Source organism: Dipodomys merriami, unplaced genomic scaffold (assembly GCF_024711535.1).
Source record: "Dipodomys merriami isolate MVZ:Mamm:240054 unplaced genomic scaffold, mDipMer1.0.p SCAF_8, whole genome shotgun sequence".
NCBI lineage: Eukaryota > Metazoa > Chordata > Mammalia > Rodentia > Heteromyidae > Dipodomys > Dipodomys merriami.
This window is the reverse complement of record NW_027206401.1, coordinates 27210226-27235223: the sequence shown is the minus strand read 5'-3', so window position 1 is coordinate 27235223 and position 24998 is coordinate 27210226. Positions and strand designations below refer to the sequence as shown.

The 24998-nt window shown below is 34.6% G+C and overlaps 1 protein-coding gene across 2 annotated transcripts in view; it reads right to left on the bottom strand.

Annotated features, from left to right (window-relative positions):
* Themis (thymocyte selection associated) overlaps nt 1-24998 on the bottom strand; it is a 148563-nt gene that overhangs the window by 84432 nt on the left and 39133 nt on the right. For both annotated transcript variants that reach the window (XM_070010459.1, XM_070010460.1), the window contains one exon: nt 9199-9657. In XM_070010459.1, the coding sequence (XP_069866560.1) occupies nt 9199-9657 (459 nt within the window). The remainder of the gene's footprint in view (nt 1-9198; nt 9658-24998) is intronic.

Below are 24998 nucleotides of genomic sequence, written 5' to 3'. Positions count from 1 at the left end.
CAGAATGGGGAGAGCCAGAACCCAGAAAATGACCAGCCAGGCAAAATCTGTAATCTTAAACTTTGCATATCTTTGTCCTCTGTCCCCAATTCTTCCTCTACCTAAACCTAATGCTCAGATGACTGAAGATAAACTAAACTGTCACCTTCCTGTGGCATCATGCCACATATCCCATTTTCTGCCATATTCCTTTTGTAATAAACTCTTTCTCTTTCATGGCATTCACTGTATTGATGTCTTGCCTAAATTCTCTTGAGTCAAAGACACAACTAAGGTTGATTAGCGGAACTTACTTTCCAGGAACAGTAGGATAGCACTTGTTTAAAATAAAACAAATAAGTGAAATAAATGACAGTAGTGTTACAATAGGTTGGGGGACAGGCAAATACTTTGTTGTACAATATTTTTTACTACTCATGAACTTATTTATGTTGTTTGAAAGAGACCTTAGATTAGTCATAAATGTATATAGCAAACTCTAGGACAACAATTTTTAAAATATTTTTCTACATTGTCATTGATACACTAAAAGAACATATACATGATATGAAAGACTCAATACTAAAATCTTTGGGAAAAGAATGGAAAAATAGCACATCTAATTTGAGAGTGATGATAAGGACAGATACTGTGAAAGACACAAAATATTTCAATGGGAGGAGAAGCTGAAGAATGAGTCCACCTTCTCTAAAAATCATACAGATAGGTTGCACATTTATTGAGAACTCAATCTGCCTAATTCCTTTTGTATCAACTTCAAATTGTAGATCGCATTGTCTGTGGAAACACTAGAACATAACTATTTTTATAGTGTTCTCTACTTTTCCATGTTTTAATTTTTCCATTATAAAAAGTTGAAATAAAGACACACTTGTTTAAGGTTAATGAAAAATTTGAAAATACTGTCTCAAGTTTTTACTCTGGAATAAATTTAACTACATTTAAGAAAAAAAATTGGTTGTGGGGCTAAGTGTTGTCCCTGAGCTTTCTTTGCTCAAGAATAGTGTACTACTACTTTGAGCCATAGCTCTGCTTCTGGCTTTTTACGTGGTTAACTGGAGATAAGTGACTGATAGGCTTTCCTGCCTGGGCTGGTGTTGAACTGTGATCCTCAGATCTCAGCCTTATGAATAGTTAGGATCACAGGTGTGAGCCACCAGTACCGGCTTAACTAGTTTTTATGACAGATGTTACACCTAAAAATCTCTGCTAGAGGAAGACAACTTATTTTTGTTTTTCTTAGTAAATACAGTGTTATATAATATTTAAAATATGAGATAAAATCATAAAAACATATTTATGAACATATATTTAGAGCATACATTAAAACAATTAAATAATATATAATTATGTAATATATTATATGCAATATATAATATATAGCTTATATAATTTATATGTTATATAATATATAGTTTATATAATTTATATATGTTATATATGTATAAAATATATGTAATATATAATATCATATAAATAGTTTTGTACCACAAACTTTTTAAAGAAGCATTTTGCTATTTTACAATTGGAAAACATAATCTTCTCTCAGAGGACATATAGATAGTAAGCTAAATTTAAAAATGTCACTTTCTGAAAAGTTCTCTTTGACTTTAAAATTATAGATAAGAAAGCAGAAACTCAGCAGGAGAAACATTTCTGGAGGTATTTATTTAAAATTTTCCAGCTTCAAACTAGCAGCAATATATAATTAAACAATCCTAGTCTAAACTTCCCAAATTGAATTGATTCTGGCTGAAAATGGTTTGGTTTTCCAAAGGGAGTTTCTGTTAAAAACAATTTTGTTTCTATTTTTCTCTAACAAATTAAGATGAATTTCCTCTTTATGCTACTGAGTCATTTTCCTAAATCCTTCTCTTTGTACCTGTTCCTTCAGAGAAAGTCCCTGTAATGTCCTGCTATTCTACATTAACTGTTGCAATACTTGTTTTGTTTGACTTTTGAAGATCCCACTAAAGAATAACTTGTAAGAGAATACAAACATATTACACTTCATTTTAGCTGGTAATGAACAAAATATATTTTTGAACAGATAATGTTCAGTGGTAGGATACAAACTCAGTTCAAACTCAGCACATGAAAAACTATCCTTTGCAAGTGAACCTAAGTTTGTTTATTATTGAAAATCTTATGTATCTTGAAGACATGGTGATTGTCTCTTTTTCTACCTCTAAGCTAATTTCTCACACTTTCTAGTTCTCATATATTATTAACAATGATGAAGATTCAATAGCTGTGCATTTTCAGTTTTTAAGTTTGATTTCTTTGATAGTTACATTTTCTTTTTTAAAAACGTAAGTTTTTTTTATTGTGAAAATACTGCACAGAGGGATTACAGTTACATGAGCAAGGTAATGAGTACATTTCTTATCCAGCATTGTTGCCTCCTCCTTTGTTTTTCCCCTACCATCCCATCCCTCCCACCTCCTCAACAATTCCCCCCCCCACCGTAAATTGTAAAGTTCGTTTTTTGACATAGTGTCTTGTACAATAGGGGTACAGATTGACCCATTGCAACAATGAGATGACAGTTACTTTTCTAAGGCACTTCTTTTACTCAAAACTACTATCAGAAACTTCATCTCCATCTTGCAAGTACTCATGAACTACTCTGTTACGTTTTTACATTTCATTATACTCTTTGTGACATGGCAATTATGAAACTTAACTAATAATTTCTAAGGTCTGCATTGTTCTAGATTTAAAATAAAATTTGCTTTAGAACCTATTTATTTTATCTAAATTTTCTTTGTAAATATTCTCTATTTTTTGTCTGTTTTTCAGTTTTATTTCAACTGAAGAGAAGCTATCTTGTAAATTTCCATTTTGTTAAATGCTCTCTTTTGGCTTGTTTGCTCTTCAGATTAAGTGTTTCAAAATTGCTCTCTATCTTTTGATACCTGAAACAAAAATTATGATGACCCTTTTTGGGAAATCAAGAGTCAATTAAAATGAATGCATTTGATTCTGGCATGAGCTATGTATAATATCACTCCATCTTTCACATTTTCATTTGGTTTTGAAAAACTAAGAAAAATATTATTATACTAGTTGGTACATTCCAACATGTTTTCCATTAATTTTGTGATGGTTAATTTTAAGTATAAACTTGGATAGACTATAATATCTAGCTATTTAATCTAACAGTAACCTGGTAACTGCTGTGAAGGAATTTTATAGATAAATTAACAATCTAAAATTAGCAGTCCTTCAGTAAAGAATGTTACCTTCTGTAATATAGCTGGATTTCATACATGTACTTGGTACTCTTACAAGAAAAAAACAGGCTTCTCAGAGCAAAAGAAATTCATTCTGCCTCAAGGCTACAGCATTAAGTTTAAGTTTCTTGCTTGCTCATCTGACCTCCAGATTTAAGACTTATCAACCTCTACAATTGCATGAGCCAATACTTTCAAATAAACAATATTACATGCAATGTTTTATATTAATATTTTAAATAGCATGTAATTACATAATGATATATAATATAACAATATAATGATAATAAATACAAATATAACATATAGCATATAGCATATAAATGAATACAAAATATACTAGAATGTATTAAATATATTAGTTATAACATTGTTATATAATACATAATTACAATTATGTATTTATATTATATAAATATTATATAATTGTGTATTATATACTATGCACTAAGTATTATATAATAAAGAAAACCACATATGTAACATAATATATAGTATATAACTTTATATATAACAAGCATGCATATACTTTATATTATGATATATTTGTTATATATATAACAAATAGTAATTATACTTTTAGAGGATGCTGTCTGATAAAACATTATTATTTGGTAGTGTTAAAACTCAAAATTTGGGGTTGGGAATCTGGCTTACTGGTAGAGTGCTTGTGTAGCATGCATGAAGCCCTGGGTTCAATTCCTCAGTTCCACATAAAACAGTAAAAGCTGGGAATAGTGCTGTGGCTCAAGTGGTAGAGAGCTATCCTTGAGTAAAAGAAGTTCAGGGAAGTGCCTAGGCCCTGGGTTTAAGTCCCAAGACACACATACACACACACACACACACACACACACACACACACACCTCAAAATGTGGATGGGCACTGGTAGCTCATGTATGTAATTGTTGCTACTTAGGAAGTTTGGATCTATGAGTTGTAGTTTGAAATCAGCATGGCAGGAAAATCTGTGAGACTTTTATCTCCAATTAACCACCAAAAAGCCAGAAGTGGAGCTGTGGCTAAAGTTGGTAACCTGTGAGCCATGAGCATTAAAGTTCAGGGCCAGTGCCCAAGCTGAGTTCCAGCTCCAAGAACAACACACACACATACACACACACACACACACACACACACACACACACACACACACACACACAGACACACACACACACACACACACACACACACAAAAATAAACAAGTCTAAATAAATAAATAATTAAATTGTGTTCTTTTGCTTGCCGTGTGGTATTTCTATTATAATTAATAATGTACCCTAAAAGAAAGAAATAAAATTAAGACCAAGTCATGTACCTGTGGTTCTAAATAGCATGTCACCATAGTATTTTCATGACTGCCTAAGTGAAAATATCACTAATAAAAATAGATCCTGTTACATGAATATAAATGGTAACATCTTTGGTGCCAGGAAGTTAATGCTTTTTTAACTATTAAAGTCATAAATACATCACCATGATAAATCAAATCTATCATGATCAGTGAGAAAGTCTCTTATTTCCTAAGAACTTTGTAAATTACAATAAATGAATGAATATGTGCATAAACAATATTTTACTTTATTAAAATACTTCCTTTACTGAATATGTTCAATATTGAGATTGATGCACTGAGAAGTATTTGAGCATTAAGAAGGTAAAAATAATTGTGGAAGGAATTCACTCTGAGCTGTGTATAAGTGGCTCATGCATATAATGTCTTTTAGAAATCTAAAAAGCTTTAGGACTTGGAGAAGAAAGACTCCTCTACAAGTGGAAAGGAAGCCAAGGACTAAAAAACAAGGAGTTTATTTGAATGACACACAGATACATAGGTACACACACACACACACACACACACACACACACACACACACACACACACACACACACAGTTAGTTATTTGATTCCAGAAATTTCTCTTTAATACAGAATCAAGTCAAAAGGTATCATAAGAATAATTTTAAATAGAAGCCCCATTTCTGCACATATACAGTATGTTTTAAGAATAACGTTGAGATTAGAGTATAAAGAGGAGGACTGTCCTTCAAAGGAAAAAAGAAAAGAAAAGAAATGATTTACTGATAGGTTGGAATTTGTAAAATTGCAGAGTGGTTTTTTTCACAAAGATATTGGAGATTTAGGAGACAAGTGTAAAAATGGAAGCGAAGAAAACAAGGCCATCATGACAGAGAGCAGTTAGAGATATTGTACTATTCATGGCTTGGTTCAGCAATGAACCAACACAGTAATGAAAATGCTAATGCTTAACCACAACCTACCATCCATGGAGACAACAGGAATGGAAAGTAGGAATCTAAGAGAATCACACTGTCAGGGCTATATGTGAAAGTTAGTACTATCTAAGGCAATGACTTCAAAGACAGTAATGTTTCCATTCTTTTGAGATTGAATACAGATATCAAAAAAGTAGGAAAATATTGAAAGGAATCTGGTCAGAGTATCAGAAGGTGAGGAAAACTGTAAGTAGGCAGGGCACAAGGTTTGTTGATAACTCTGTTATGTCTTTCCTTACTACAGTTTGACCTTTTAATTTTGATTAAAGTTGAAAATTGTTTTTAAAAGAAAGAAGTCTTAGCTGGGCACCGGTGGCTCATGCCTATAATCCTAGCTATTCAGGAGGCTGAGATCTGAGGATCACAGTTCAAATCCAGCTTGGGCAGGAAAGTCCATGAGACTCTTATCTCCAATAAGCCACTAGAAAACCAGAAGTGGCGCTGTGGCTCAAGCGGTAGAGCTCTAGCCTTGAGCTGAAGAGAGCAAGGACAGTGTCCAAGTCCAGAGTTCAAGACCCATAACTGACCAAAAAGAAAAAAAAAAGAAAAGAACGAAGTCTTAAGATACTATAGATGTTTGTTTTGTGATTCATTTATTTTCTACCATACCATATTTACATCTAAATTTCTGAGTCTCTCGTTTAAATGTGTGATTTCAGCTCTCTGCTTATAAAACTAATTAATGTTATATATCTATAAGCCAAGACTGTATCCCCAGATTTTGAGCAGTATTGGAATTTTCTTCTCAAACACAAAAGACTTGCATAATACTGAAATGTTCAGTTAAGGAGGAAACAAAGCATATATATATTTATTTATTTGATATATAAATATATATTTAATATAAAATGAATTACAAAAACATAAAATGAATTACAAAGTATCAATTGTCAAGACCTCTGTTTGGATGAAGCAAATGTAAATAACTTTCAGCTTTTCATGTGCAAATAGTATACCTCCAATTTCTTACAGTAATAAGAACTTTTATTTTCCTGTAAAAGCACAACCGTTTCATAGAAGACTTATGTGAGACCAATACTTAGAGGTATTAGAATGTCATTGACATTTATTCTTCATAGAGAGATCATTTATTTTACAAATTATTACATGTGTGATGAGGGTTCTCATGGTTTTGGGCTTATAATAGGGATTTCAGAAAGAGTTCCAGGAACAGATATCTCATTTCAATATTTCTACTTCTTCTCTTTTTTTCTTTTCTTATGAAGCCCAACTTGTCTAGTAAAAACATTACAAATAAGTAATGAGTAGAATATTCATGTTCTTATCTGCCATGTTCCTTTTAGCAAATCAATATTTCATAGGTCCTTATAGTTCTTCTCATATTGCTCTTCCCATAAGGTTTATATGAAACTTCCTAAGCCGACTCACATCTATTCATTTCATTGTCACTTTAAAAAAGAAGAGGTCCAGCCAAGGTTTGAACTACATCAGATACCCAACACCCTCAGAAAGTAACTTCCCCTTATCCCTTGAATTCAAGGCATGCTTGAGCCTTTACTTTAAAAAATAGCATAAAAAGATTACCACTCAAAGAACCAACTATATTTTACATTTTAACCTTTGGGGAAGAAATACCTACAACACAATTTTTTTGAATGGAGCAATATGGTAGATTTCATGGAATACTATACTGTCAATATACAAGCTGGTCTCATGTAGCATCTGTCCCCAAATGGCTTTACAGTTAGAACTAACATATAAAATTATCCTTAGGAAATTAAGATGCAGAGTAATAAAAATGAAAATTTAATTTTTAGAGCTGCTACGGCTGGAAATTGAACTAAAACATTTTATGAAAGACTTTTATTTCAACCAAAGGCATTCTTCTGGGATTTTGTTCAGCAGAAACCATATGTAAGACTCGTTGAATAATTTTGTTAATAGCCTTTGCTTTTCTGACACTTATATTTAATACATACACTTCAATCCAACAGTAGAAGAAGCTAGAAAAGGATAGGAATAATGTTGACTATTTTTTCCTTCCAATAGACTTCCGAATTTGGCTTACTGTACTTAAACATTCATTAATCCCAATCATTTCTGTCTCTCATTGATACCTCTGTTACATAAACCTCTCTGTTGGCAATATGTCCAACTGGCATTACTTTACTCTATGCTATGTCTCCAAGTTTAATGATCTTTCTTGACTAGGACAAATTTCAATCTCTTAGAACAGATCCAAAATCTTCTAGGATCAAGTCCAGTACCATGTTTTCATATTCGTCTCAGTTTTCCCTCTCTTTATTCTCACAGCAGCAGCATTTGAGCTCCAATCTCTTGCTAAATGCTTTTCTTCAAGATTCTCCTGCTGGCACTAGCCTTAGCCTCTGCCCCTTAATTGTCTTCTATTCATCCATGCAGACCCAGTTTCTAAGGGTCAGAGGCCTGGCGCAGGGGGTAGTGCCAGACAATGAGCCAAAGCATCAGATAATGAGTTCTAGTGCTGGTCTCAGACCAAAAGAAAAAAGATTCAACCTCTACTCTGCATTCATTCACTATTATAAACACCCTATTCATATGCTTAAGTTCTAAGTTTTAAAATGAGAAAATTCTGTTAGTGGTGAAAAATGAGAAAAAGCATTGATTCTTCTCAATCGCATATTTTAGGATAGCTAGCTGAACACTAATGTTCTAAAGTTTGTTGTGGCTTTGATTTTTTGTAATATTATGTCATAAGTCACTAGTATGATTTCTATACTCTTACTTGTGGTTATAAAAATGAAACAAAGAGCAGGAAGCCGGTGGCTCATGCCTGTAATCCTAGCTATTCATGAGGCTGAGATCTTAGGATCTCGGTTTGAAGCCAGCGTAGGCAGCAAAGTCCACATGAGACTCTTATCTCAAACAAATGACTCAAAAAGCCAGAAGTGGCACTGTGACTCAAGTGGTAGAGAGTTAGCCTTGAGCACAAAGAGGCTCAGAGATAGCACCCAGGCCCTGAGTTCAAGCCCAGGACTGATAGAGGGGTGAGGTAAATTAGAATATGGCACAAACATTTGTGGAGATGTAGCAATAAAATCTCTCCCTGTATAAACATATTTTAAAAATATGTTAACATATTTAAAAAATATTTTAAATATTTAAAAAAAACCATAATTTTAAAAATGGGAAGGATAAGAAAAAATGTTGAGTGGAGTTGTTTTGTTTTGTTTTGTTTTTTATATAGTAGTACTACAAATTATGCTTAGGATCTTGTGCTTGCTAGGCAGGTGCTCTACCACTTGAGCCATTCCTTCTGACCAGAGGGGGTAAATTTGATCAAAGCAAATTCTATATATGCATGGAAATATCACAATTAAACATCTTGGTACAATGACCACCAATAAAAATAAAATAAAATAAAATTTCAAAGCCATTTTGACCATGCTTCGATGGCAGTAGTAAAAATGATTAGTATTTTTAATTTACCTGTACCTGATAATTACAGTATCATACAATGGAGTAGCTCATAAAATCTATAATATACATTAATTGATTTTATCCTTACTACAGACATGTGGTTTAGTTATATGTGGAGGAATCCATGTCTGAAGGACTTAAGAAATAAAACAGAGACAGAATTCCATTCTTTGGTGTCTGAACGTCTTTCTTTTTGCTGGTCCCCTTCCCCCCGTAGTACTCATACCATCACTTCCAGTGCATACTTACATTTCATCACACCATGGATTTCATAAACAGGCTTGAGAGTCAGAGTGCCGTAAAAGTCTTTAGGAAATGGATTTGCTGAGGCCCATTTATCAGAAAAATCCGTAAGTTTCACCGTTCGTGTTCTGTTCTTGGGAATCTTCCATTCGACAATCTCTTTTAGAGTATAAATATGTTCATCTTCACACTCATAGAATTCTCCTTCTTGTGTCAAAGGCAAAGTAAATGAATGACTTTGATGATTCCTTACTATTCCACAATTCACCATCATTTCTCCATCAATTTCTTCAACTGAACTGAGCATGATTGGCTCATCCTGCTTGATGGTGAGATTATCTAGTTTTACATCCTTCTGACAATAGAAGCAAGGATGCCCTAATCTAGTAGGTCCAATATGAATAGTTCTTGTAATTTCTTCCATAGTGAGGTATGGAGTTTTATCAGCCATGATCTGAAAGAGACCTAAAAACAAAATAAATATAAAATAAATACAGAATAGCTTTAATAAGGAATGCTCCATTTTTTGAAGATTTTAGTATGGCTTATTTTTCTAGGTAAAATGACAGCATACTCTTTGTAGATTACTAGATCATCAGCTCAGAAGCACAAATGACAACAAATGAGAAATATCTTAAAGTAGAAAATGCCTATTCTTGGAAATAGGAGAGATATTAGTTCTGAGTCAACCGACAATGTGATTTCAAAGAAGGTAATAAAACAGTTAAGGTCACATTTTTAATTTTAGAAAGAGACTTTTTAAAAAACTCAAATGACCTTTGACTCTTAAAGAGTCAATATGCCATTCAGAATTCACCAAATTTCTTTCATTATAAAACTCTTCAGCAGGAAGTGGTGCTGTGGCTCAAGTTGTAGAGCACTTGCCTTGAGCTGAAGAGCTGAGCGACAGCCCCCAGGCCCAGAGTTCAAGCCCCACGACCAAAAAAAACCCAACAAAACAAAACAAAACAAAAACCCCAAACTCTTCAGCAATGCACATATGCAAAAATAATACAATATAGTATAATATCATAATCCTTCTTGGAAAAATGGCAGGTCAAATGGTTGTCTGTTTTGAATAATTTTGATAGCATGTCATTCCTTGTTTGTATTCATTTTCTATTTTTCCATTACATTTTTCACTACTTCACAAATTTCTATTTAGCTAATTTTACTCTTAGAAATTTTTCTTTAATGCTGTTGGCATATCAAATGCACATTTATTATTAAGGAAGTAGCTTTTTATAGTTGCAAGTTAATAGTGACATGCGTAAGTGTTTCTCCTGGTTGAACTATTTTCTTTTCATTCCAGTGCACATCTGCTTCACATCATTCTCAGAAAATTAGTTATTGGATGGATTTTAATAAATTCCAGAGAAAACAAAAGGAAAAGAAAAGTTAATTGCTTTCTCAAACAAAAGATAAATTAATGAAAATAGTATCTACTAGCATGCTGTAAGAAGATTGTGTAATTTTAAAACTTACTTGGATAAGATAGTTTGGAGAAATCATTTATTAGTTTACCCAACAAATTCACTCTAAGTAATTTATATATCTAATTATTTATTTATTAGATCATAGTACTTTCTATGTTTATTTGTAGTTACTGTTCAAACACTTCTAAGCAGTTGTTTTTAAAGTATGTTTTTCTTATAACAGAATTTGGGTTATGGTTATATATAGAGAGTTTTAGTGACCCAGTCCTAACAGGGAAAAGGCAGCACATGAGACCTGTCCCCAAAACCTTTAGAAAATGAAAAGTGTCCATCCAGTACATGATGTGCTTGACAAAAAGAAAGAAAAGAAGCACTGACATTGAAATAATTTCTTATTGTATTATGTATTATATCAGGGAAAATGCCACAAATAATAATCTGGAAAAGTAATCTTTGATGCAGCGTATGTATTGTGTATTGGAGAAGATGCGTGTGTGTGTGTGTGTGTGTGTGTGTGTGTGTGTGTGTGTGTGTGTGTGTGTGTGTGTTTGTGTGCGTATACGTGCGTGTGCACATGCATGGGCATGCATAAGAGTTTAATCTAATTTGTAGTGTGTATAGATTTATTTCTAAGAGCCCACAGTCATTATCACAAAACAGAAAATTCATAAATGTCATAAATATAGAAACATATTTTTATTTCTATTTTTTTACTTCTATTCCAGTTATGTTGGTGAAATAACCCACAGAAGAACTAATTAGTGTTTCCTATTTTGAGTTATAGAATTTACTTAAGGTAATAATGGCCTTAACATAGAATTAGAAAGACCCTGAAACCCTAAGGGCCACTATTACTCCAAGTTACTCATGCTCCTCAGTGCTGTCTTGTTGGATATCTCTATTGAAAGAAAAATGCATGCATGAATTAGTGTGTTTTCTCTTAAAAGATAATGTAGTACATAGTTTCGCATACCAATTGACAGAATATAGGAGGAAAAACCAGTTGACAGTCTCACTTGCTTCCAGCCAATACTAACAATCCTTCCTCATAAACAGGCTTTGTCCACCATGTACTCTAAGGTAAACTTCTGAATATGCTGATGCATTGTAAGTTCAATTTTACATTGCAGAAATTTAAAGATAAACTAAAGCACTACCAAGACTGATCTGCTCAAAATCTGGCCAATTTTTCATCTTTACCACAGAGAATATAATAGATTAAAACCGGAAAAATGCTCTTTATCACTTAATTATATTTCTGACGAATATCAAACACTTTATGGGAGTTGAGTCATTATGAGATTTATTCTCAAATAACCCTGTATGTAATCTTTGTAAGTTAAAAGCTTAAAGAAAATAGATTTGTATTTCTACTTTGGATTGTTACCTGCTAGGGTTAGTTTCATTGTTAATGCCAAATTAGAAGAAAGTATTAATAAAGAATGTCACTTAAGAAATAAAAATTATAAAAAGTGAAATTATATTTTTGAAAATTAATTAAAAGGGAACTTATTAGGTCTTTTTCTTAAATCTTAGTTTTGGAGAAATTAGTATTTTCAACCAATTCTTAGTGATTTACAATCAGTATTAGTCATATCTAATATTTGTGCATCATGTATGTTCATAATAATGAAACATTATTTCTGGGAAATATGAAAATTTTTCATGTCTTCTAATTATGACTCTAAATTGTTCAATCAGAACTTGGACATCTGTATAATATATTTTGCCATTATGCTCAGCTGCCTCTCCATTACACATGACTCACAAGACAGAAGAACATGTTTATTCTGGTTCATAAAACTATTACCCTTCTTTGCATTCATTAGGGAAAAAAGGCCAGAAGTGTGGTTCAAGTGGTAAAGTGCCTGCCTTGTAAGCATAAAGACATGAATTCAAGCTCAGTGCCATAAATAAAACACAACACCATGAAGCACCACTTTAAAAGCTCTTTCAGCAAAGTGCTGGCACATTCAATAATGTCCATGCTATGACAAAATTACCCAGATTTCTGAGTCAATTGGGGGCTATTGAACACCATCAACTAAAAACAAGTTTGTTAACTTGTAGGTAAGTCTGAGCCAGGCTACAGATTTCCTATTTTCAAATGTCTTTCCATTAATAATTTAATTGCAACTGTCTATAGTAATTATTAATGGTGTGTGTGTGTGTGTGTGTGTGTGTGTGTGTGTGTGTGTGTGTGTGTGTGTGTGTGTAGCAGCTCCTTCACTTGGAGGAAAAAGAATACATCATAAAGTCTTGTCATTTATTTTTATCTCTTTGGTTCAACCTTGTATGGAATAACCAAAAGAAAACACCTCTTTCTCAATGACATATAAACTCTTTGAAAGATGATAACACATTTGAGATGTTTAACAAATAATCTCCATTAATAATGTCAGCTCTTGAAATCAAATAACATAACCCAATAAAGCTTGGTTGTAAGCACAGCTTATTAATAAAGGTAGAACCATAGGTGCTCATGTTAAAGCTCCTTTTCTCTCAAGCTGCAACAAGAATAACAGAACAGATGAGGACAGAGGATCTTCTCTGTCTTCTCATCATCCTTGGTAAGTGGATAGCTCCTGGCCTCTCTGCAGTCTGTGCTGTCCCTTGTGTGGCCCAAAGATGCTTTGTGGCCACAGTGCTGGAAAGAACCTCCACTGACCTTCGATGCCTCCCAACCTCTCATTGAGCTTTGTCAGGAGGATCTTGAAAATATCACAGCATTACTCCTGCGGCCACAGGTGACTTTGGCCAACTATGCCAACAGAAGAGTAAGTGGTGAAGAGTATGTCCATTCTGAAGGCCTCCTTTCCATTCTGGTCTCAGCCCTTTCCTGCCTATGTAAACATGAAATCTGAAATTCTCAGGGCTAGTTCCAAAATGTAGAAGAAATGACATCACCTTCTTAGATCATCATTATAAATAAGCCAACACATGTAACATGTTTAGTTAATACCCAGTGAACAGCCCCCTCACAAAGAACAAAAAAGAAAACCTGGCAGTTCTCTGTCTTCATTTTCCTGCACTCTTGCACTCTTAAGCCATTGCTTATAAGGTCAGAAAAGATTATAAGGTCAGAAAGATTAATCCCACTAGAACTTCACTGCCAAATAGGGAACACTGGATATTCAGTTCTGGATCAAATAGAGGAAACAAAATATATGTAATCTACCGCTCAGTCTCTGACAGGAATTGAGCCAATTTTCTCAGCAATGATCATTTGCACCAATTTTACCACCATGTTTGAAAATGGAAATGAGTCTCAGGTGACCTCTTCATGTGGACTACCTTTAGGGAGGTATCTGTAGGTTGTTTTGAGGAGTTTGACCCCATGCTTTGATAAATGACTTAGAATTTAACCACCATAATTGTATGCCCATAATAAGTAGACTGGATACTGGATAGGGAGAAGAAAAGATGTAAGCACATTTAAATGCAAATACTGTGCTGGCTGTAGTTATTCACAAGGTATATATTATACACAGTTACTGAAGTTCTCATGAACAAAAGAAACTGCAAAATACTGAGGTATTTTTGAAAGTGTGTTTTATTCATGACTCTGAAAGGTAGTTGAAGCCATCAGAGGGAGGAATATAACCCTCCCTCTATTTTAATGATCTTAATTTGCTAATGGAATGTTAGTACAAAGAGTTTGGGAGCCATGTGGAGCTGATTGTGTTGTTCGGTATTGATGTTGCCTGCAAATTAAATGTACCTAAGTAGCCACCTGTTTATGCTTATGATTATGTAAAGCCCCATATGTTTCCTTCTCTACACATGGGAGGTAAATATTGAAAAAATTACTCTGGTGTGAAGGGTGAAAACAGCAGCAATTCTTTTATAGCTGTCAACATATGCTGTGGCGTTTCCTTGTGATGTTGTGCTTTGTCTGACATATTTGCTGATTTTTGCTATGCAACATTCAAAAAAATCTGTTACCCAGGGTTATAGAAAACAATTAAAAATCAGTTTGCATTAAATTCAAATTAAGAAGAGGTATAATTTTCCAATGTAACCATAAGTTTTAAATGGATTTCAGAGCTTATGATTTAAATAGATTTTGATTTGTACAATACAAAGAACTGAGCTTTTTTTTTTTTTTTTAACTCACCAACATGGAAAAAGGAACATTTTTCTCTCTAAGAATCTCTTTTGGATTCCATATTACTAGGCAATCCAAATGAACTCCCATAACAGAAATTTGTAAATCCCATGTAAAATTTGCACTGGGCTTTTCCATTGGGCAGCTAGGACTGGCCCTGCCCATGTGACTTGATGCGGTAGGTGTCTGATAGGATTCTTCAAGAACTCTGACCTGGCACCAGCCAGCAGGAGTGCCTTTGCCACCCAGTGTTGGAGTGTTGTGACTTCTAGTGCAAATAACTCTGAAGGAGCTGCTTCATATTATGGAGAGACTGATCCACACAGTAGAAAAGACCAGAGAGACTTGCTCTTGTGATCACTTCAGATGACAAAGATAACCAAACTGGCCTTTTCCCTGACTCTGATCTGATTTAGAGGGCTTCAAACATGGACAATCTGGCAGGTCAAAATGCCTATGTCTCTGACTTCCTCATAAAATATTCACAACAAAACCCAGAAAATGATAGGAAAAGATGAAAATGTAACCACATCACTCAAAGCTACAAGTAACAGACCAACTAAAAAAGCCAGATAGGAGGGTTTTAAAAAATATTAAAGGTTTTTTTTCTTTCAAATTTTATTATTAAGTAGTTGCACAGAGGAGTTGCCATACAACAAGGTAACCTAGGAACTCACTGCATCCTGATCATTGTCAACCCTTCCATCAGTTCCCCCTATCCCTCACAATCTTACTCCTTTCCTCAATTGTCCTAATTTTTGTAGGACGTGTGCTGAATTTTATGGCTGCAGCACCCCCTTGCTTTCTTCATTCATCTATAGTCCTCCCCTTGACCTTATCCCTCCATTTTCAAGTACCAAAATTCCTGGTGTTTATTTTGTTGGACTGTGATTTGGGCTAAGAAATTACATCATTTGAGTTCTTTCCCCCATCTCCGATATTTTGGTGTATACTTAGCTATTACCACAAAGTGCATATTTATATATTGATAGATTCACTCTAGCATTTACATGTGAAAGAAAACATAGATCTTTTGTCTCCGTGCTTGACTTACTTCACTTAACATGATTTTCCCCCCCAGGAGAAAAAGAACTCAAAGGAGAATATTAGAGGCCCATTCTTGCTGGATTTCATAAATTACAGGAACACATCTAAATTTCTAAAAGATAACTACAGTATTAACAAGCTCTGAGTAATTGTTGTGTGCTAAAGTTTGTAGTAAGCACTGAATGATTACTTTATTTGTTTAATTCTCAGAAGACTTTTATGAGCTATTATTAGTATTTCCTAACTCAATGGATGAGAAAATGGATAAACTTCACCAAGACACATCAAATTTACTCAGCCTAAATTTTTATGTGAGGGAGCAAGTAAGCAATTTGCATATATATTTCTTACAAAACTTTAATTAATTCAAAATAAAATCACATCCCGTTAGATTAAAACAGCTTCCTTTAAAACTTTGGCACATGCTTTTCCATCTTTTCATATACATAGATAGAACAAAGTTTCAACAACAGTGAAACACTATTTTGTACCTGTGGGATCCTACTTTCCCCACTTATCACTGATTAAACCAAATTTTTGAAATTATTTTTTACAAATACTATTTTTAATGCTTTAATATATCCATTTCTTTATTCCTGGGCATTTAAGTTGATTCTATCATTTTGCTATCAAAAGTAATTCTACAATGATTATTTCTTTAGAGTTTATTGTTACTTGTGACAAAAATGAATTAGAGCCTTCGACATTACAAAGGGCCATTCTTTAACCGACTGCCTGTTCTAGGATGGCAGCTCTAAGACTTAAGTGCATCCCTCTTTTCAATCATTCTCTCAAAACATGCACAAAACACACACTTTCTAATTGACTGATGGGTAGAACTTGAAGTATGTCAGTTCTCCTTACAGGATTACTCAGTTTATTAAATATTCAGGATGATTACCGTATAACTTTCAGCTGGGTTTTAGACTGACAATACCTTTTCAACAATACCTTTTTCACTTGGTTATCATAATAGGAAAAGCTTAGCTAATTATGTGTATAGAAAACTTCATTTGTTTTTCACTTGAATGAATCAAAATTAATTATGTCGTTATAAAATATTCAGTATTTTCTATTCTTTGTCCATTTCCCAGTCAGTGTTCTACTAGACTTCCTACTGATTTCTTATTTTACATTTTGATAATAATCTAGTCCTGGCTATTTCCTATGTTTTGTTATTGAGCTCTTCTTCCTTTTTTCACCTTTTCGATGCACAGAAAGCTTCACTGTTGATATATCAGGGGTTTTCATTATATTTGTAATCTGAAAGTTGTTTCATGTACAAACATGAACTAGTTTTACTTGAAATGTAACTTTTTCATCTATTTCTAACTTCTTTTGCTGTGTATTATAAGGTTGGTGATCCAATTTGATCCACTGTTTTCTAAGTAGAAATTGGTACTGGAACAATTTACAAAGTAATCCTTTAACTCTGGATGTAGCATCACTTTTATCTAATAGAAAGTAATACTCTATAATAAAGTCTTCTGAACTAAAAACAAAAATCTAAGGGCCTAGAGTCAAGTGTAAAGCATTACTCTAGTATTTCTGAAACAGCCAGTTCTATTATTATTAAAATAATATATTGAACCTGCTTTTGGTTTTTGGACATCAAAATGTTGGATTTGGAAAAGTATACTATAATTTATTAAAACATATTTTCAGTTTTAATATTGGTAGAACAAGTACTTCCTCACCATTCCACTTTAAAAATATTTGCTTATATGGAAAGTGTGTATCAGTGTGATAACTTACAATTCAATTCAGATACAATTGATATAGTTAGAATTCTTAATTTTCTGATTCAAATACTTATACTAACCTAATCTTTTCATTTAATAAAATAATTGAACATTATAGAACTTTAAGTGAACAAGTGACTTAAAAGGTATAATATGCAATCATTAAGTATATTGTATGGGGAGTTATGACTATATATTCTTATTTATAAATATTCACTTATACAAACTTTTTGGGCAATATGAAATGAATCAAAAAAGACACCTTATGACAATTCTGCATGACTCAGCTATGGTGCTGCACTTGCCTCAGGCCTTTCTAAGATTCTAATGGCTTGTTTTTGTTTAGTGTGTAGGTGTTTTGCTGTTACTAGGGTTTGAATTCAAGGCTTCAATTGCTCAGCTGGTGCCCTACTGCTTAGGACATACCTTCAATCTCGCTTTGCTAGTTAATTGAGGATGGAGTCTTGTAGACTTTTCTGCCTGGGATGGCCTTGTACCATAATGCTCTGGTTCTCAGCCTCTTGAGGAACTAGGATTATAGTGATTTTAAATTTCAGGTTGCCAAAAGCCTAGGGGAATGAAACTTTAAAAACCCATTGATTCATGTATTTCCTTGTAAACAATTTTTATTTGCATAAATGAATGATACAAAAGGACTTTACTTTGCAACATGTGTATAATATGCTTTGGTCAAATTTACCTCAATAAATTGTGTACCTTAAACAGATGAATTTAATTACATATAAAGTATATTCCAATAAGGCTAATAATCATTAACTGAAAGAGTGGGAATAGAGAGATGAATAGTCAAATCATAGTTTAAATAAAGTGATTGGGTTGATTCCTTCAAATATTTCTACTAAAAATGCAAATTGGTAGAGTTAACATTGAGATCTTCAAAATATATATTGAGATCTTCTAAATCATTTTTACTTCTGACCCAATGATGGAACTGTAATAATCAGAAATGCAAATAAATTACTAAACACTTGTAATAATAAAATTGCATCAATTGCCACATTCAGAATGGATTTAATAAATTGCAAAATGTATATGAGAAATGTAAAAATTAAGGTGTTTTTGTAGATTAGGAACAACCACTTTCTCTGACACAAGTTTTCTATTATGTCACATCCTTTATCTCTACATAGAGATGAACACTGTACTATCAAACAATGTGAAAATGTCAAAATGTTAATTAATGCTACACAGGTCTAGTGATGAAATTAGAGGGAGCTTTTGTTTACTTCTGAGTATTTTATGCTATTCTGTAATTTTCTGCAAATAGCAGATAAATCAATACATTTTACAATTTTAACACACATAGATGTTTAATATAGTTTCACTCATGATTGTGAAACTTGTAAGTAATCAAAAGTTCTTCGAGAGGTGAATGGATAGTACATGCATACAATAGAATATTACCCAGTGTTACGGAAAAAAAAACTTATCAAGCTATAAACATCCATGAAAGAGCATGAAAAGTATATTAGGAAGAGAGGAATGCACTCTAAAACAGTTTTTTTTTCATATGATTCCAACTTTACGAAATTCTGGAAAACCCAAAACTACAGAAACAGTGAGGGAGTTAGAGGTTAGAGAAGGATTTAGGACTGAGACTGGAACATCCTCAAGGCCATAAAACTAATCTGAATGATATAAACTGTTGAATCTATGTCATGAAACATGTATCAAAACCCCAGAATGTATAACCCAGAGAGTGAATGTCAATACAAACTTGGGGTGTCAGTGCAGGTTAATTACTTAAAAAAAAGTCTCAAATTAATTTTTACAAATGCGTTCACTATGGAGTAAATGCTCATTGGGAATGTATAGTTGCTTATATTTGGTTTGGGGGGGGTCAGAGAACAAGTATGTGGAAATTCTGCTTGTATTCAATGGCAGAACCTTTAAATCACTGAAATGCCATTGAGTACAAATAGAACAAAGTGTCTTTTAAAAAAATTAATTTTTGTCAAGGTGATGTACACAGGGGTTATAGTTGTGTTCAACTGGCAATATTCAGTAAAGAGTCAAGGCACTGAAGAGCAAGTCTAAGAGCAATGTGATAGACTTTCCACCATTAAGATATTTTACAAAATTGCGCAATACGAAAGGAGTACATTAAGACCAAGGAGAAATGAAATAGATCTTAGAAAATTGATCTAATATATTAATACTATAAAAACTTGTAGAATAATGCTTTCTGTGGAATTGCCTATTTTTAAAAAATGGTATTTCTGACAGAATTCTGGTCTGAAGCTAAAATATAGATTGGGTGTAAAAGATCACGTTAACGTAGAATTGCAATCTGTTTGTCTCTCATAATATACATAGTCATTATCCAAAGGCATATGACTAATCTAATCATGCACTGAGGTATAGAAGAAAACGTTTTACATTTTAAAACTATAAATGCCTGACAATTTTGCTTGTTGATTAATCTACATTTTATTTCAGAGTTTGTACAAAATATCCTTTTATCTCTCAGAAAATATTTTGTATACATTAGACAAAGCTGAACTTATTTTGCTTAAATAAGCACAGTATGGAAGAAATGCCATAAGAGAAGTTGACCCAGAAAAGTTAGAAGAATAAGCCATTCCTTAGATAGTAAGTTATCTAAAAGACAGGGAGCTCCGTGGAGGGCTGCTCTGAGTTACATTTTATCATAACACCTAGATGGAGAAGCAGAAACAAATTTTGCCCCTTAAGCTTGCCTTTTAATAAAAGTCCTTAAAAAATCAGATGCTAGAAGTATATGTAGCATAATGCTATAAAACATACTTTATTTTTTGCACAATAATTTCCATATTAGCTTTTTTCTAAAAAAACTATAATCATAACATGGCTAAAGATGAAACATAAAGATGAAAGTAGAGGTTCCAGGAAGATGGCAGAGGAGAAGCTAGAGGCTAAACAAGCTCTCACATAGAAAGCAGTTTTAGTGTTCCAGTGAACAGTCCTAGGCCAGCAAATTATACCAAGTGTGCTATCACAGTATAGAGAGTTTGGCCAGAGAGGGAAAATCCAGGCAAGGAGACAGATCTGAGCACTTGCCAGTAGCTGCAGCTGCGGCAGTGGTGGCAATGGCCATAGGCGCCATACCTGCAACACAGAGAGTCTGGGGAAAAGGCGCCAGATGCAGCAGGCAAGCAGATTCTACTCAACAGCAGCAAGAACTGACAAGGAGCAGATATCTTCATCCTGCAGTTCGCAGACCAGAAACGACCCAGGAACCAAGACTCCAGCGTGAGTAGAAGCCTGACATCCTCACCCCTTCTCAGGGAGCAGAGGAGGGAAGGCCACCCCTCCCTCTCACCACCACAGGAGATCTCCATCTTTGGTACTGACAAAGGCCTGGCTGAGCAGCTAGCTCCAACTCAGGCTTTGGAAGAAAACAAAAGAGTCATTTAGCAGGTCACAGGAACCTGACCTGACCTGCCAGGCTCAGCTCCACCCAGGGGAAAGTTACCCAGCCCAGGCAGGGGCAGCTCTGCCCTGAGACAAGTGACTTTCTTCACTGGGTAAACAGAGCCAGAGGCTGCCCCTCCCTACAGCAGCCTAGACAATCAATTGAAATTCAGTAAACATAAACCCTGAGAATGGCTCCAAGCTGGGCTCTGTGAGTGTCTCAGAAGCTAGCCCTTCAGGGAAAAGCTACTGTTTGCTGAAATGCCTCAACTCTAACCAGAGCCTAGCCTCATCACAGCATCTCCAAACTGGAGGAAACAGCCATCTCCCTCTTTTGTGATACTCAAAGCAGATCTGCCTCCCACTGAACTAGCCTGGGAGAAGGATCACAAAATCCTAGGTAAAGCAGAGCATTTATTTCCTTGCTCAAACAAACTGACTTAAGAAACCAATCAAGCCACAGGAAAATCAAACACCACAAGCAGACCAGAGACTCCACCAAGGGACTGGTTACGGACACAAGGGAGATACAAGATTTCCCACCCTCCCCCCCCCAAAAAAAATCAAAGAACTCTTTTTTGTACCTTTTAAAATTTTTTTTATTTTTTTAAATTGTTTTCTAGGGGCTGGGAAGGTGGCTCAGTGGTAGAGTGCTTGCCTTGCATGCATGAGGCCCTGGGTTCGATTCCCCAGCACCACATAAGCAAAAAGAAAAAAAAGCCAGAAGTGGTGCTGTGGCTCAAGTGGTAGAGCGCTAGCCTTGAGCTGAAGAGCTGAGGGACAGCGCCCAAGCCTACATGTTCAGGCCCCACGACCGGAGCCCCCCCCAAAAAAATTGTTTTCTATTAAACTTTTTATTCCTCTCATAATTTTTATTTTATGTGTATATGTGTGTGTGCTTTTAAAAAAATCTCTACTGACCTTTTAGTCCTTTTTGCTTTTTCATTCTTTTCATTTTTTCTTCTCTTTCATTCTTTTTTGCATGACTTAATTGCTGTTCTGCTCATCCTCACCTATATACCCATTGTCAATATTAGACCTTACCCCCATTGTGTACACACTTAATCCAGAAATTTATTACTCAATTCAAAACCTCTTGGGCATAAATTCCTTAACAGCAGCATTATCTCTTTATAATTATATAATTTTTAAAGAATTTTTATTTTTTAGTTTTTCATGTCTCCTTTCTATCTCTCCCCTCCTCTCATCTTATCCCTTTTTTCTCTCAATTTCACCTGTAAAGTTAGATAATTTTTAAGCTTCACTTTTTAAATTTAAATTTTGTTTTTCCATTCTTACTTGTCTCTTTTTTTTTTCCTCTCTCCTATCATTCTGTCCAATCCATTTCCCTCTTTGAGATTAGGACTTGGTTAATTTCACTCTCCTTTTACCTCTCCATATCCTTCTAATCCTATTTTTCCCCACATTTATCCCTAAACCTAATAATTTCTGGATTGCCAAATTCTTCTTTGCTGTTTTTAGGCCATTAATACATAGCTGTTTGACGTTGAATAGATTGTATCTGCAGCCTTTTGACTGTGCAACTACAGGACTTTGGTTGATACTTGCCTTAAAACAGTGTTCTAGCACAAAATTGGTGTTACTTTCATACCAAATGGGCAGAACAAGCCAGAAAAAAAACAAGAAAAATGGCAAGTTCCGGTATCTCAACTCCCACTCATGATGATCAGGTGACAGAACAGATAATGAATAATCCAGTGGAGAGCTCCCCAAAAGCTCTACAAACACTACTGGGAAACATGGTGAATGAAAAGATTGAAAACCTGCAAAGGACTCAGTGTGAGCGTGATAGGGAGAGATAGGAGGCAAACCAAAGATCAATACAGGAATCTCATGAGCATGAGGAAGCCACTCAAAGATTGACACAAGAATTGCATGAGCAGGTTGAGAACACTCAAAGAGAAATAAAAAAATTGCATGAGCAGGCTGAGAACAGCTAAAGAGAACTACAGGAATTTCATGAACATGAGGAAGCTAATCAAAGAGTAATACAGGAATTGCGAGAGTGGGATAAGAATAGACAAAGATCAATAGAGGCATTCATGGAATTCGTAAACAGACAGCTGAAAGAAGTCTGGGAGACCACAAAGGGAATGCTGAATGGAGCCCAACAGAAGGAATGGGAGTCCAAGGAAACCATAACCAATCAACTAAGTGATTTGAGAATAAACACTGAAAACCAAATTAAGGAAGTAAAGAAGTTCATACAAGATCTAAAACAAAGCTCCAACAAAGAATTTGAAGCCATCAAAGCTGACCAATTAGAAGGAAAAGAAATAAAAAACGAAGTAGATAGTCTTGACAGTAGGTTAGACCATGTAGAATATGGAATCTCGCAGCTTGAAGACAGCCTAGATACTATAGAGAAAGAAAATACAACTATCCAAGACAAATCCAAGAAATAAGATAGATCTATTCAACATTTGGAAGACACCATCAGAAGGCCTAATCTGAGGATAATGGGTGTAGAGGAACACCTAGAGACAGAAGTTAATGGTCTAGGAAATTGGTTTAACAGGATCCTAGCAGAGAACTTCCCAAACATGCAAAAAGATAGGCCTATTCAGATACAAGAAGCTTTTAGAACTCCAAATAGACCAGACCAAAATAGGACATCCCACTGTCACATTATAATTTACACAGGACCAATTCAGACCAAGGAAAAGATCCTTAAAGCTGTCAAGGAGAAAAGGGTAATCACCTATAAAGGGAAACCAATTAGAATCACCTCAGATTTCTCAGCAGAGACAATCAAAGCAAGAAGAGCCTGGAATGATGTATGCCATGCCTAAAAACAAACAACTATCAACCACAAATACTGTACCCAGCTAAACTCTCCTTCATAACTGAAGGCCAAATAAAAACCTTCCATAGCAAAGAAAAATTGAAACAATATATCTCCACCAAACCAGCCCTACAAAAGATTCATAAAGATGTCCTACACATAGAAAACCAACAAGACCACAATAAAGGCCAAGAAACCACACCCAAACTGAGACTCCAAGAACCATAGGAAGAACCCAGTAGCTGCAGCCCCCAAGAAGGTGGATTAAATGGCAGGAACTCCCAAATACCTCTCAGTCCTATCTCTCAACATTAACGGACTTAACTCTCAAATTAAGCAACATAGACTGTCTAGTTGGATTAAAAAGCAAGATCCTTCTATCTGTTGCCTTCAGGAGTCACATCTTGCCCATAAATACAAACATTTTCAATGTGAAAGGCTGGAACAAACTCTACCAAGCAAACGGCCCCCATAAACAGGCAGGAGTTGCAATCCTAATATCAGATAAAATAGACTTCAAATTAAAACTCGTGAGAAGAGATAAAGAAGGTCGCTACATACTAATTAAAGGATCTCTCCTTCAGGAGAATATTACAATGCTAAATATCTATTTGCCAAACAAGGGAGCAACCAAATGTATCCAAGAAACACTATTTCCCTCAAATCCCACATAGATCCAAAGACATTAATTGTTGGGGATTTTAACACACCACTCTCCTCACTAGATAGATCAACTTGGCAAAAACTCAACAGAGAAACAACAGATCTAAACAACTGCATAAATCAACTAGATTTAACAGACATCTACCGAGTATTTCAACCAGCAGCATCAGAATACATGTTTTTCTCAGCAGCACAAATAGACCACATTTTAGGCCACAAAGCAAACTTGTCCAAATTCAGAAACATTAAAGTTATACCATGCATTCTCTCAGACCACAAGGGAATAAAATCAGAACTCAACACCAAAAGCCACCAAAGAAAGTCCGGTAACACATGGAGGCTGAACAACACACTGCTGAATCATGAGTGGGTCATGGAAGAGATTAGAAAGGAAATTCAAATGTTCATTATATTAAAAAAAATGAGCACATAAATTACCAGCTCCTCTGGGACACAGCAAAGGCAGTACTCAGAGGCAAGTTTATAGTTCTGAGTTTCTACATCAACAAATGGGCGAGATCTGAAACCAACAATTTAATGAGACATCTGAACCTCCTTGAAAAAGAGCAGCAAGATAAACTCTAGTCCAG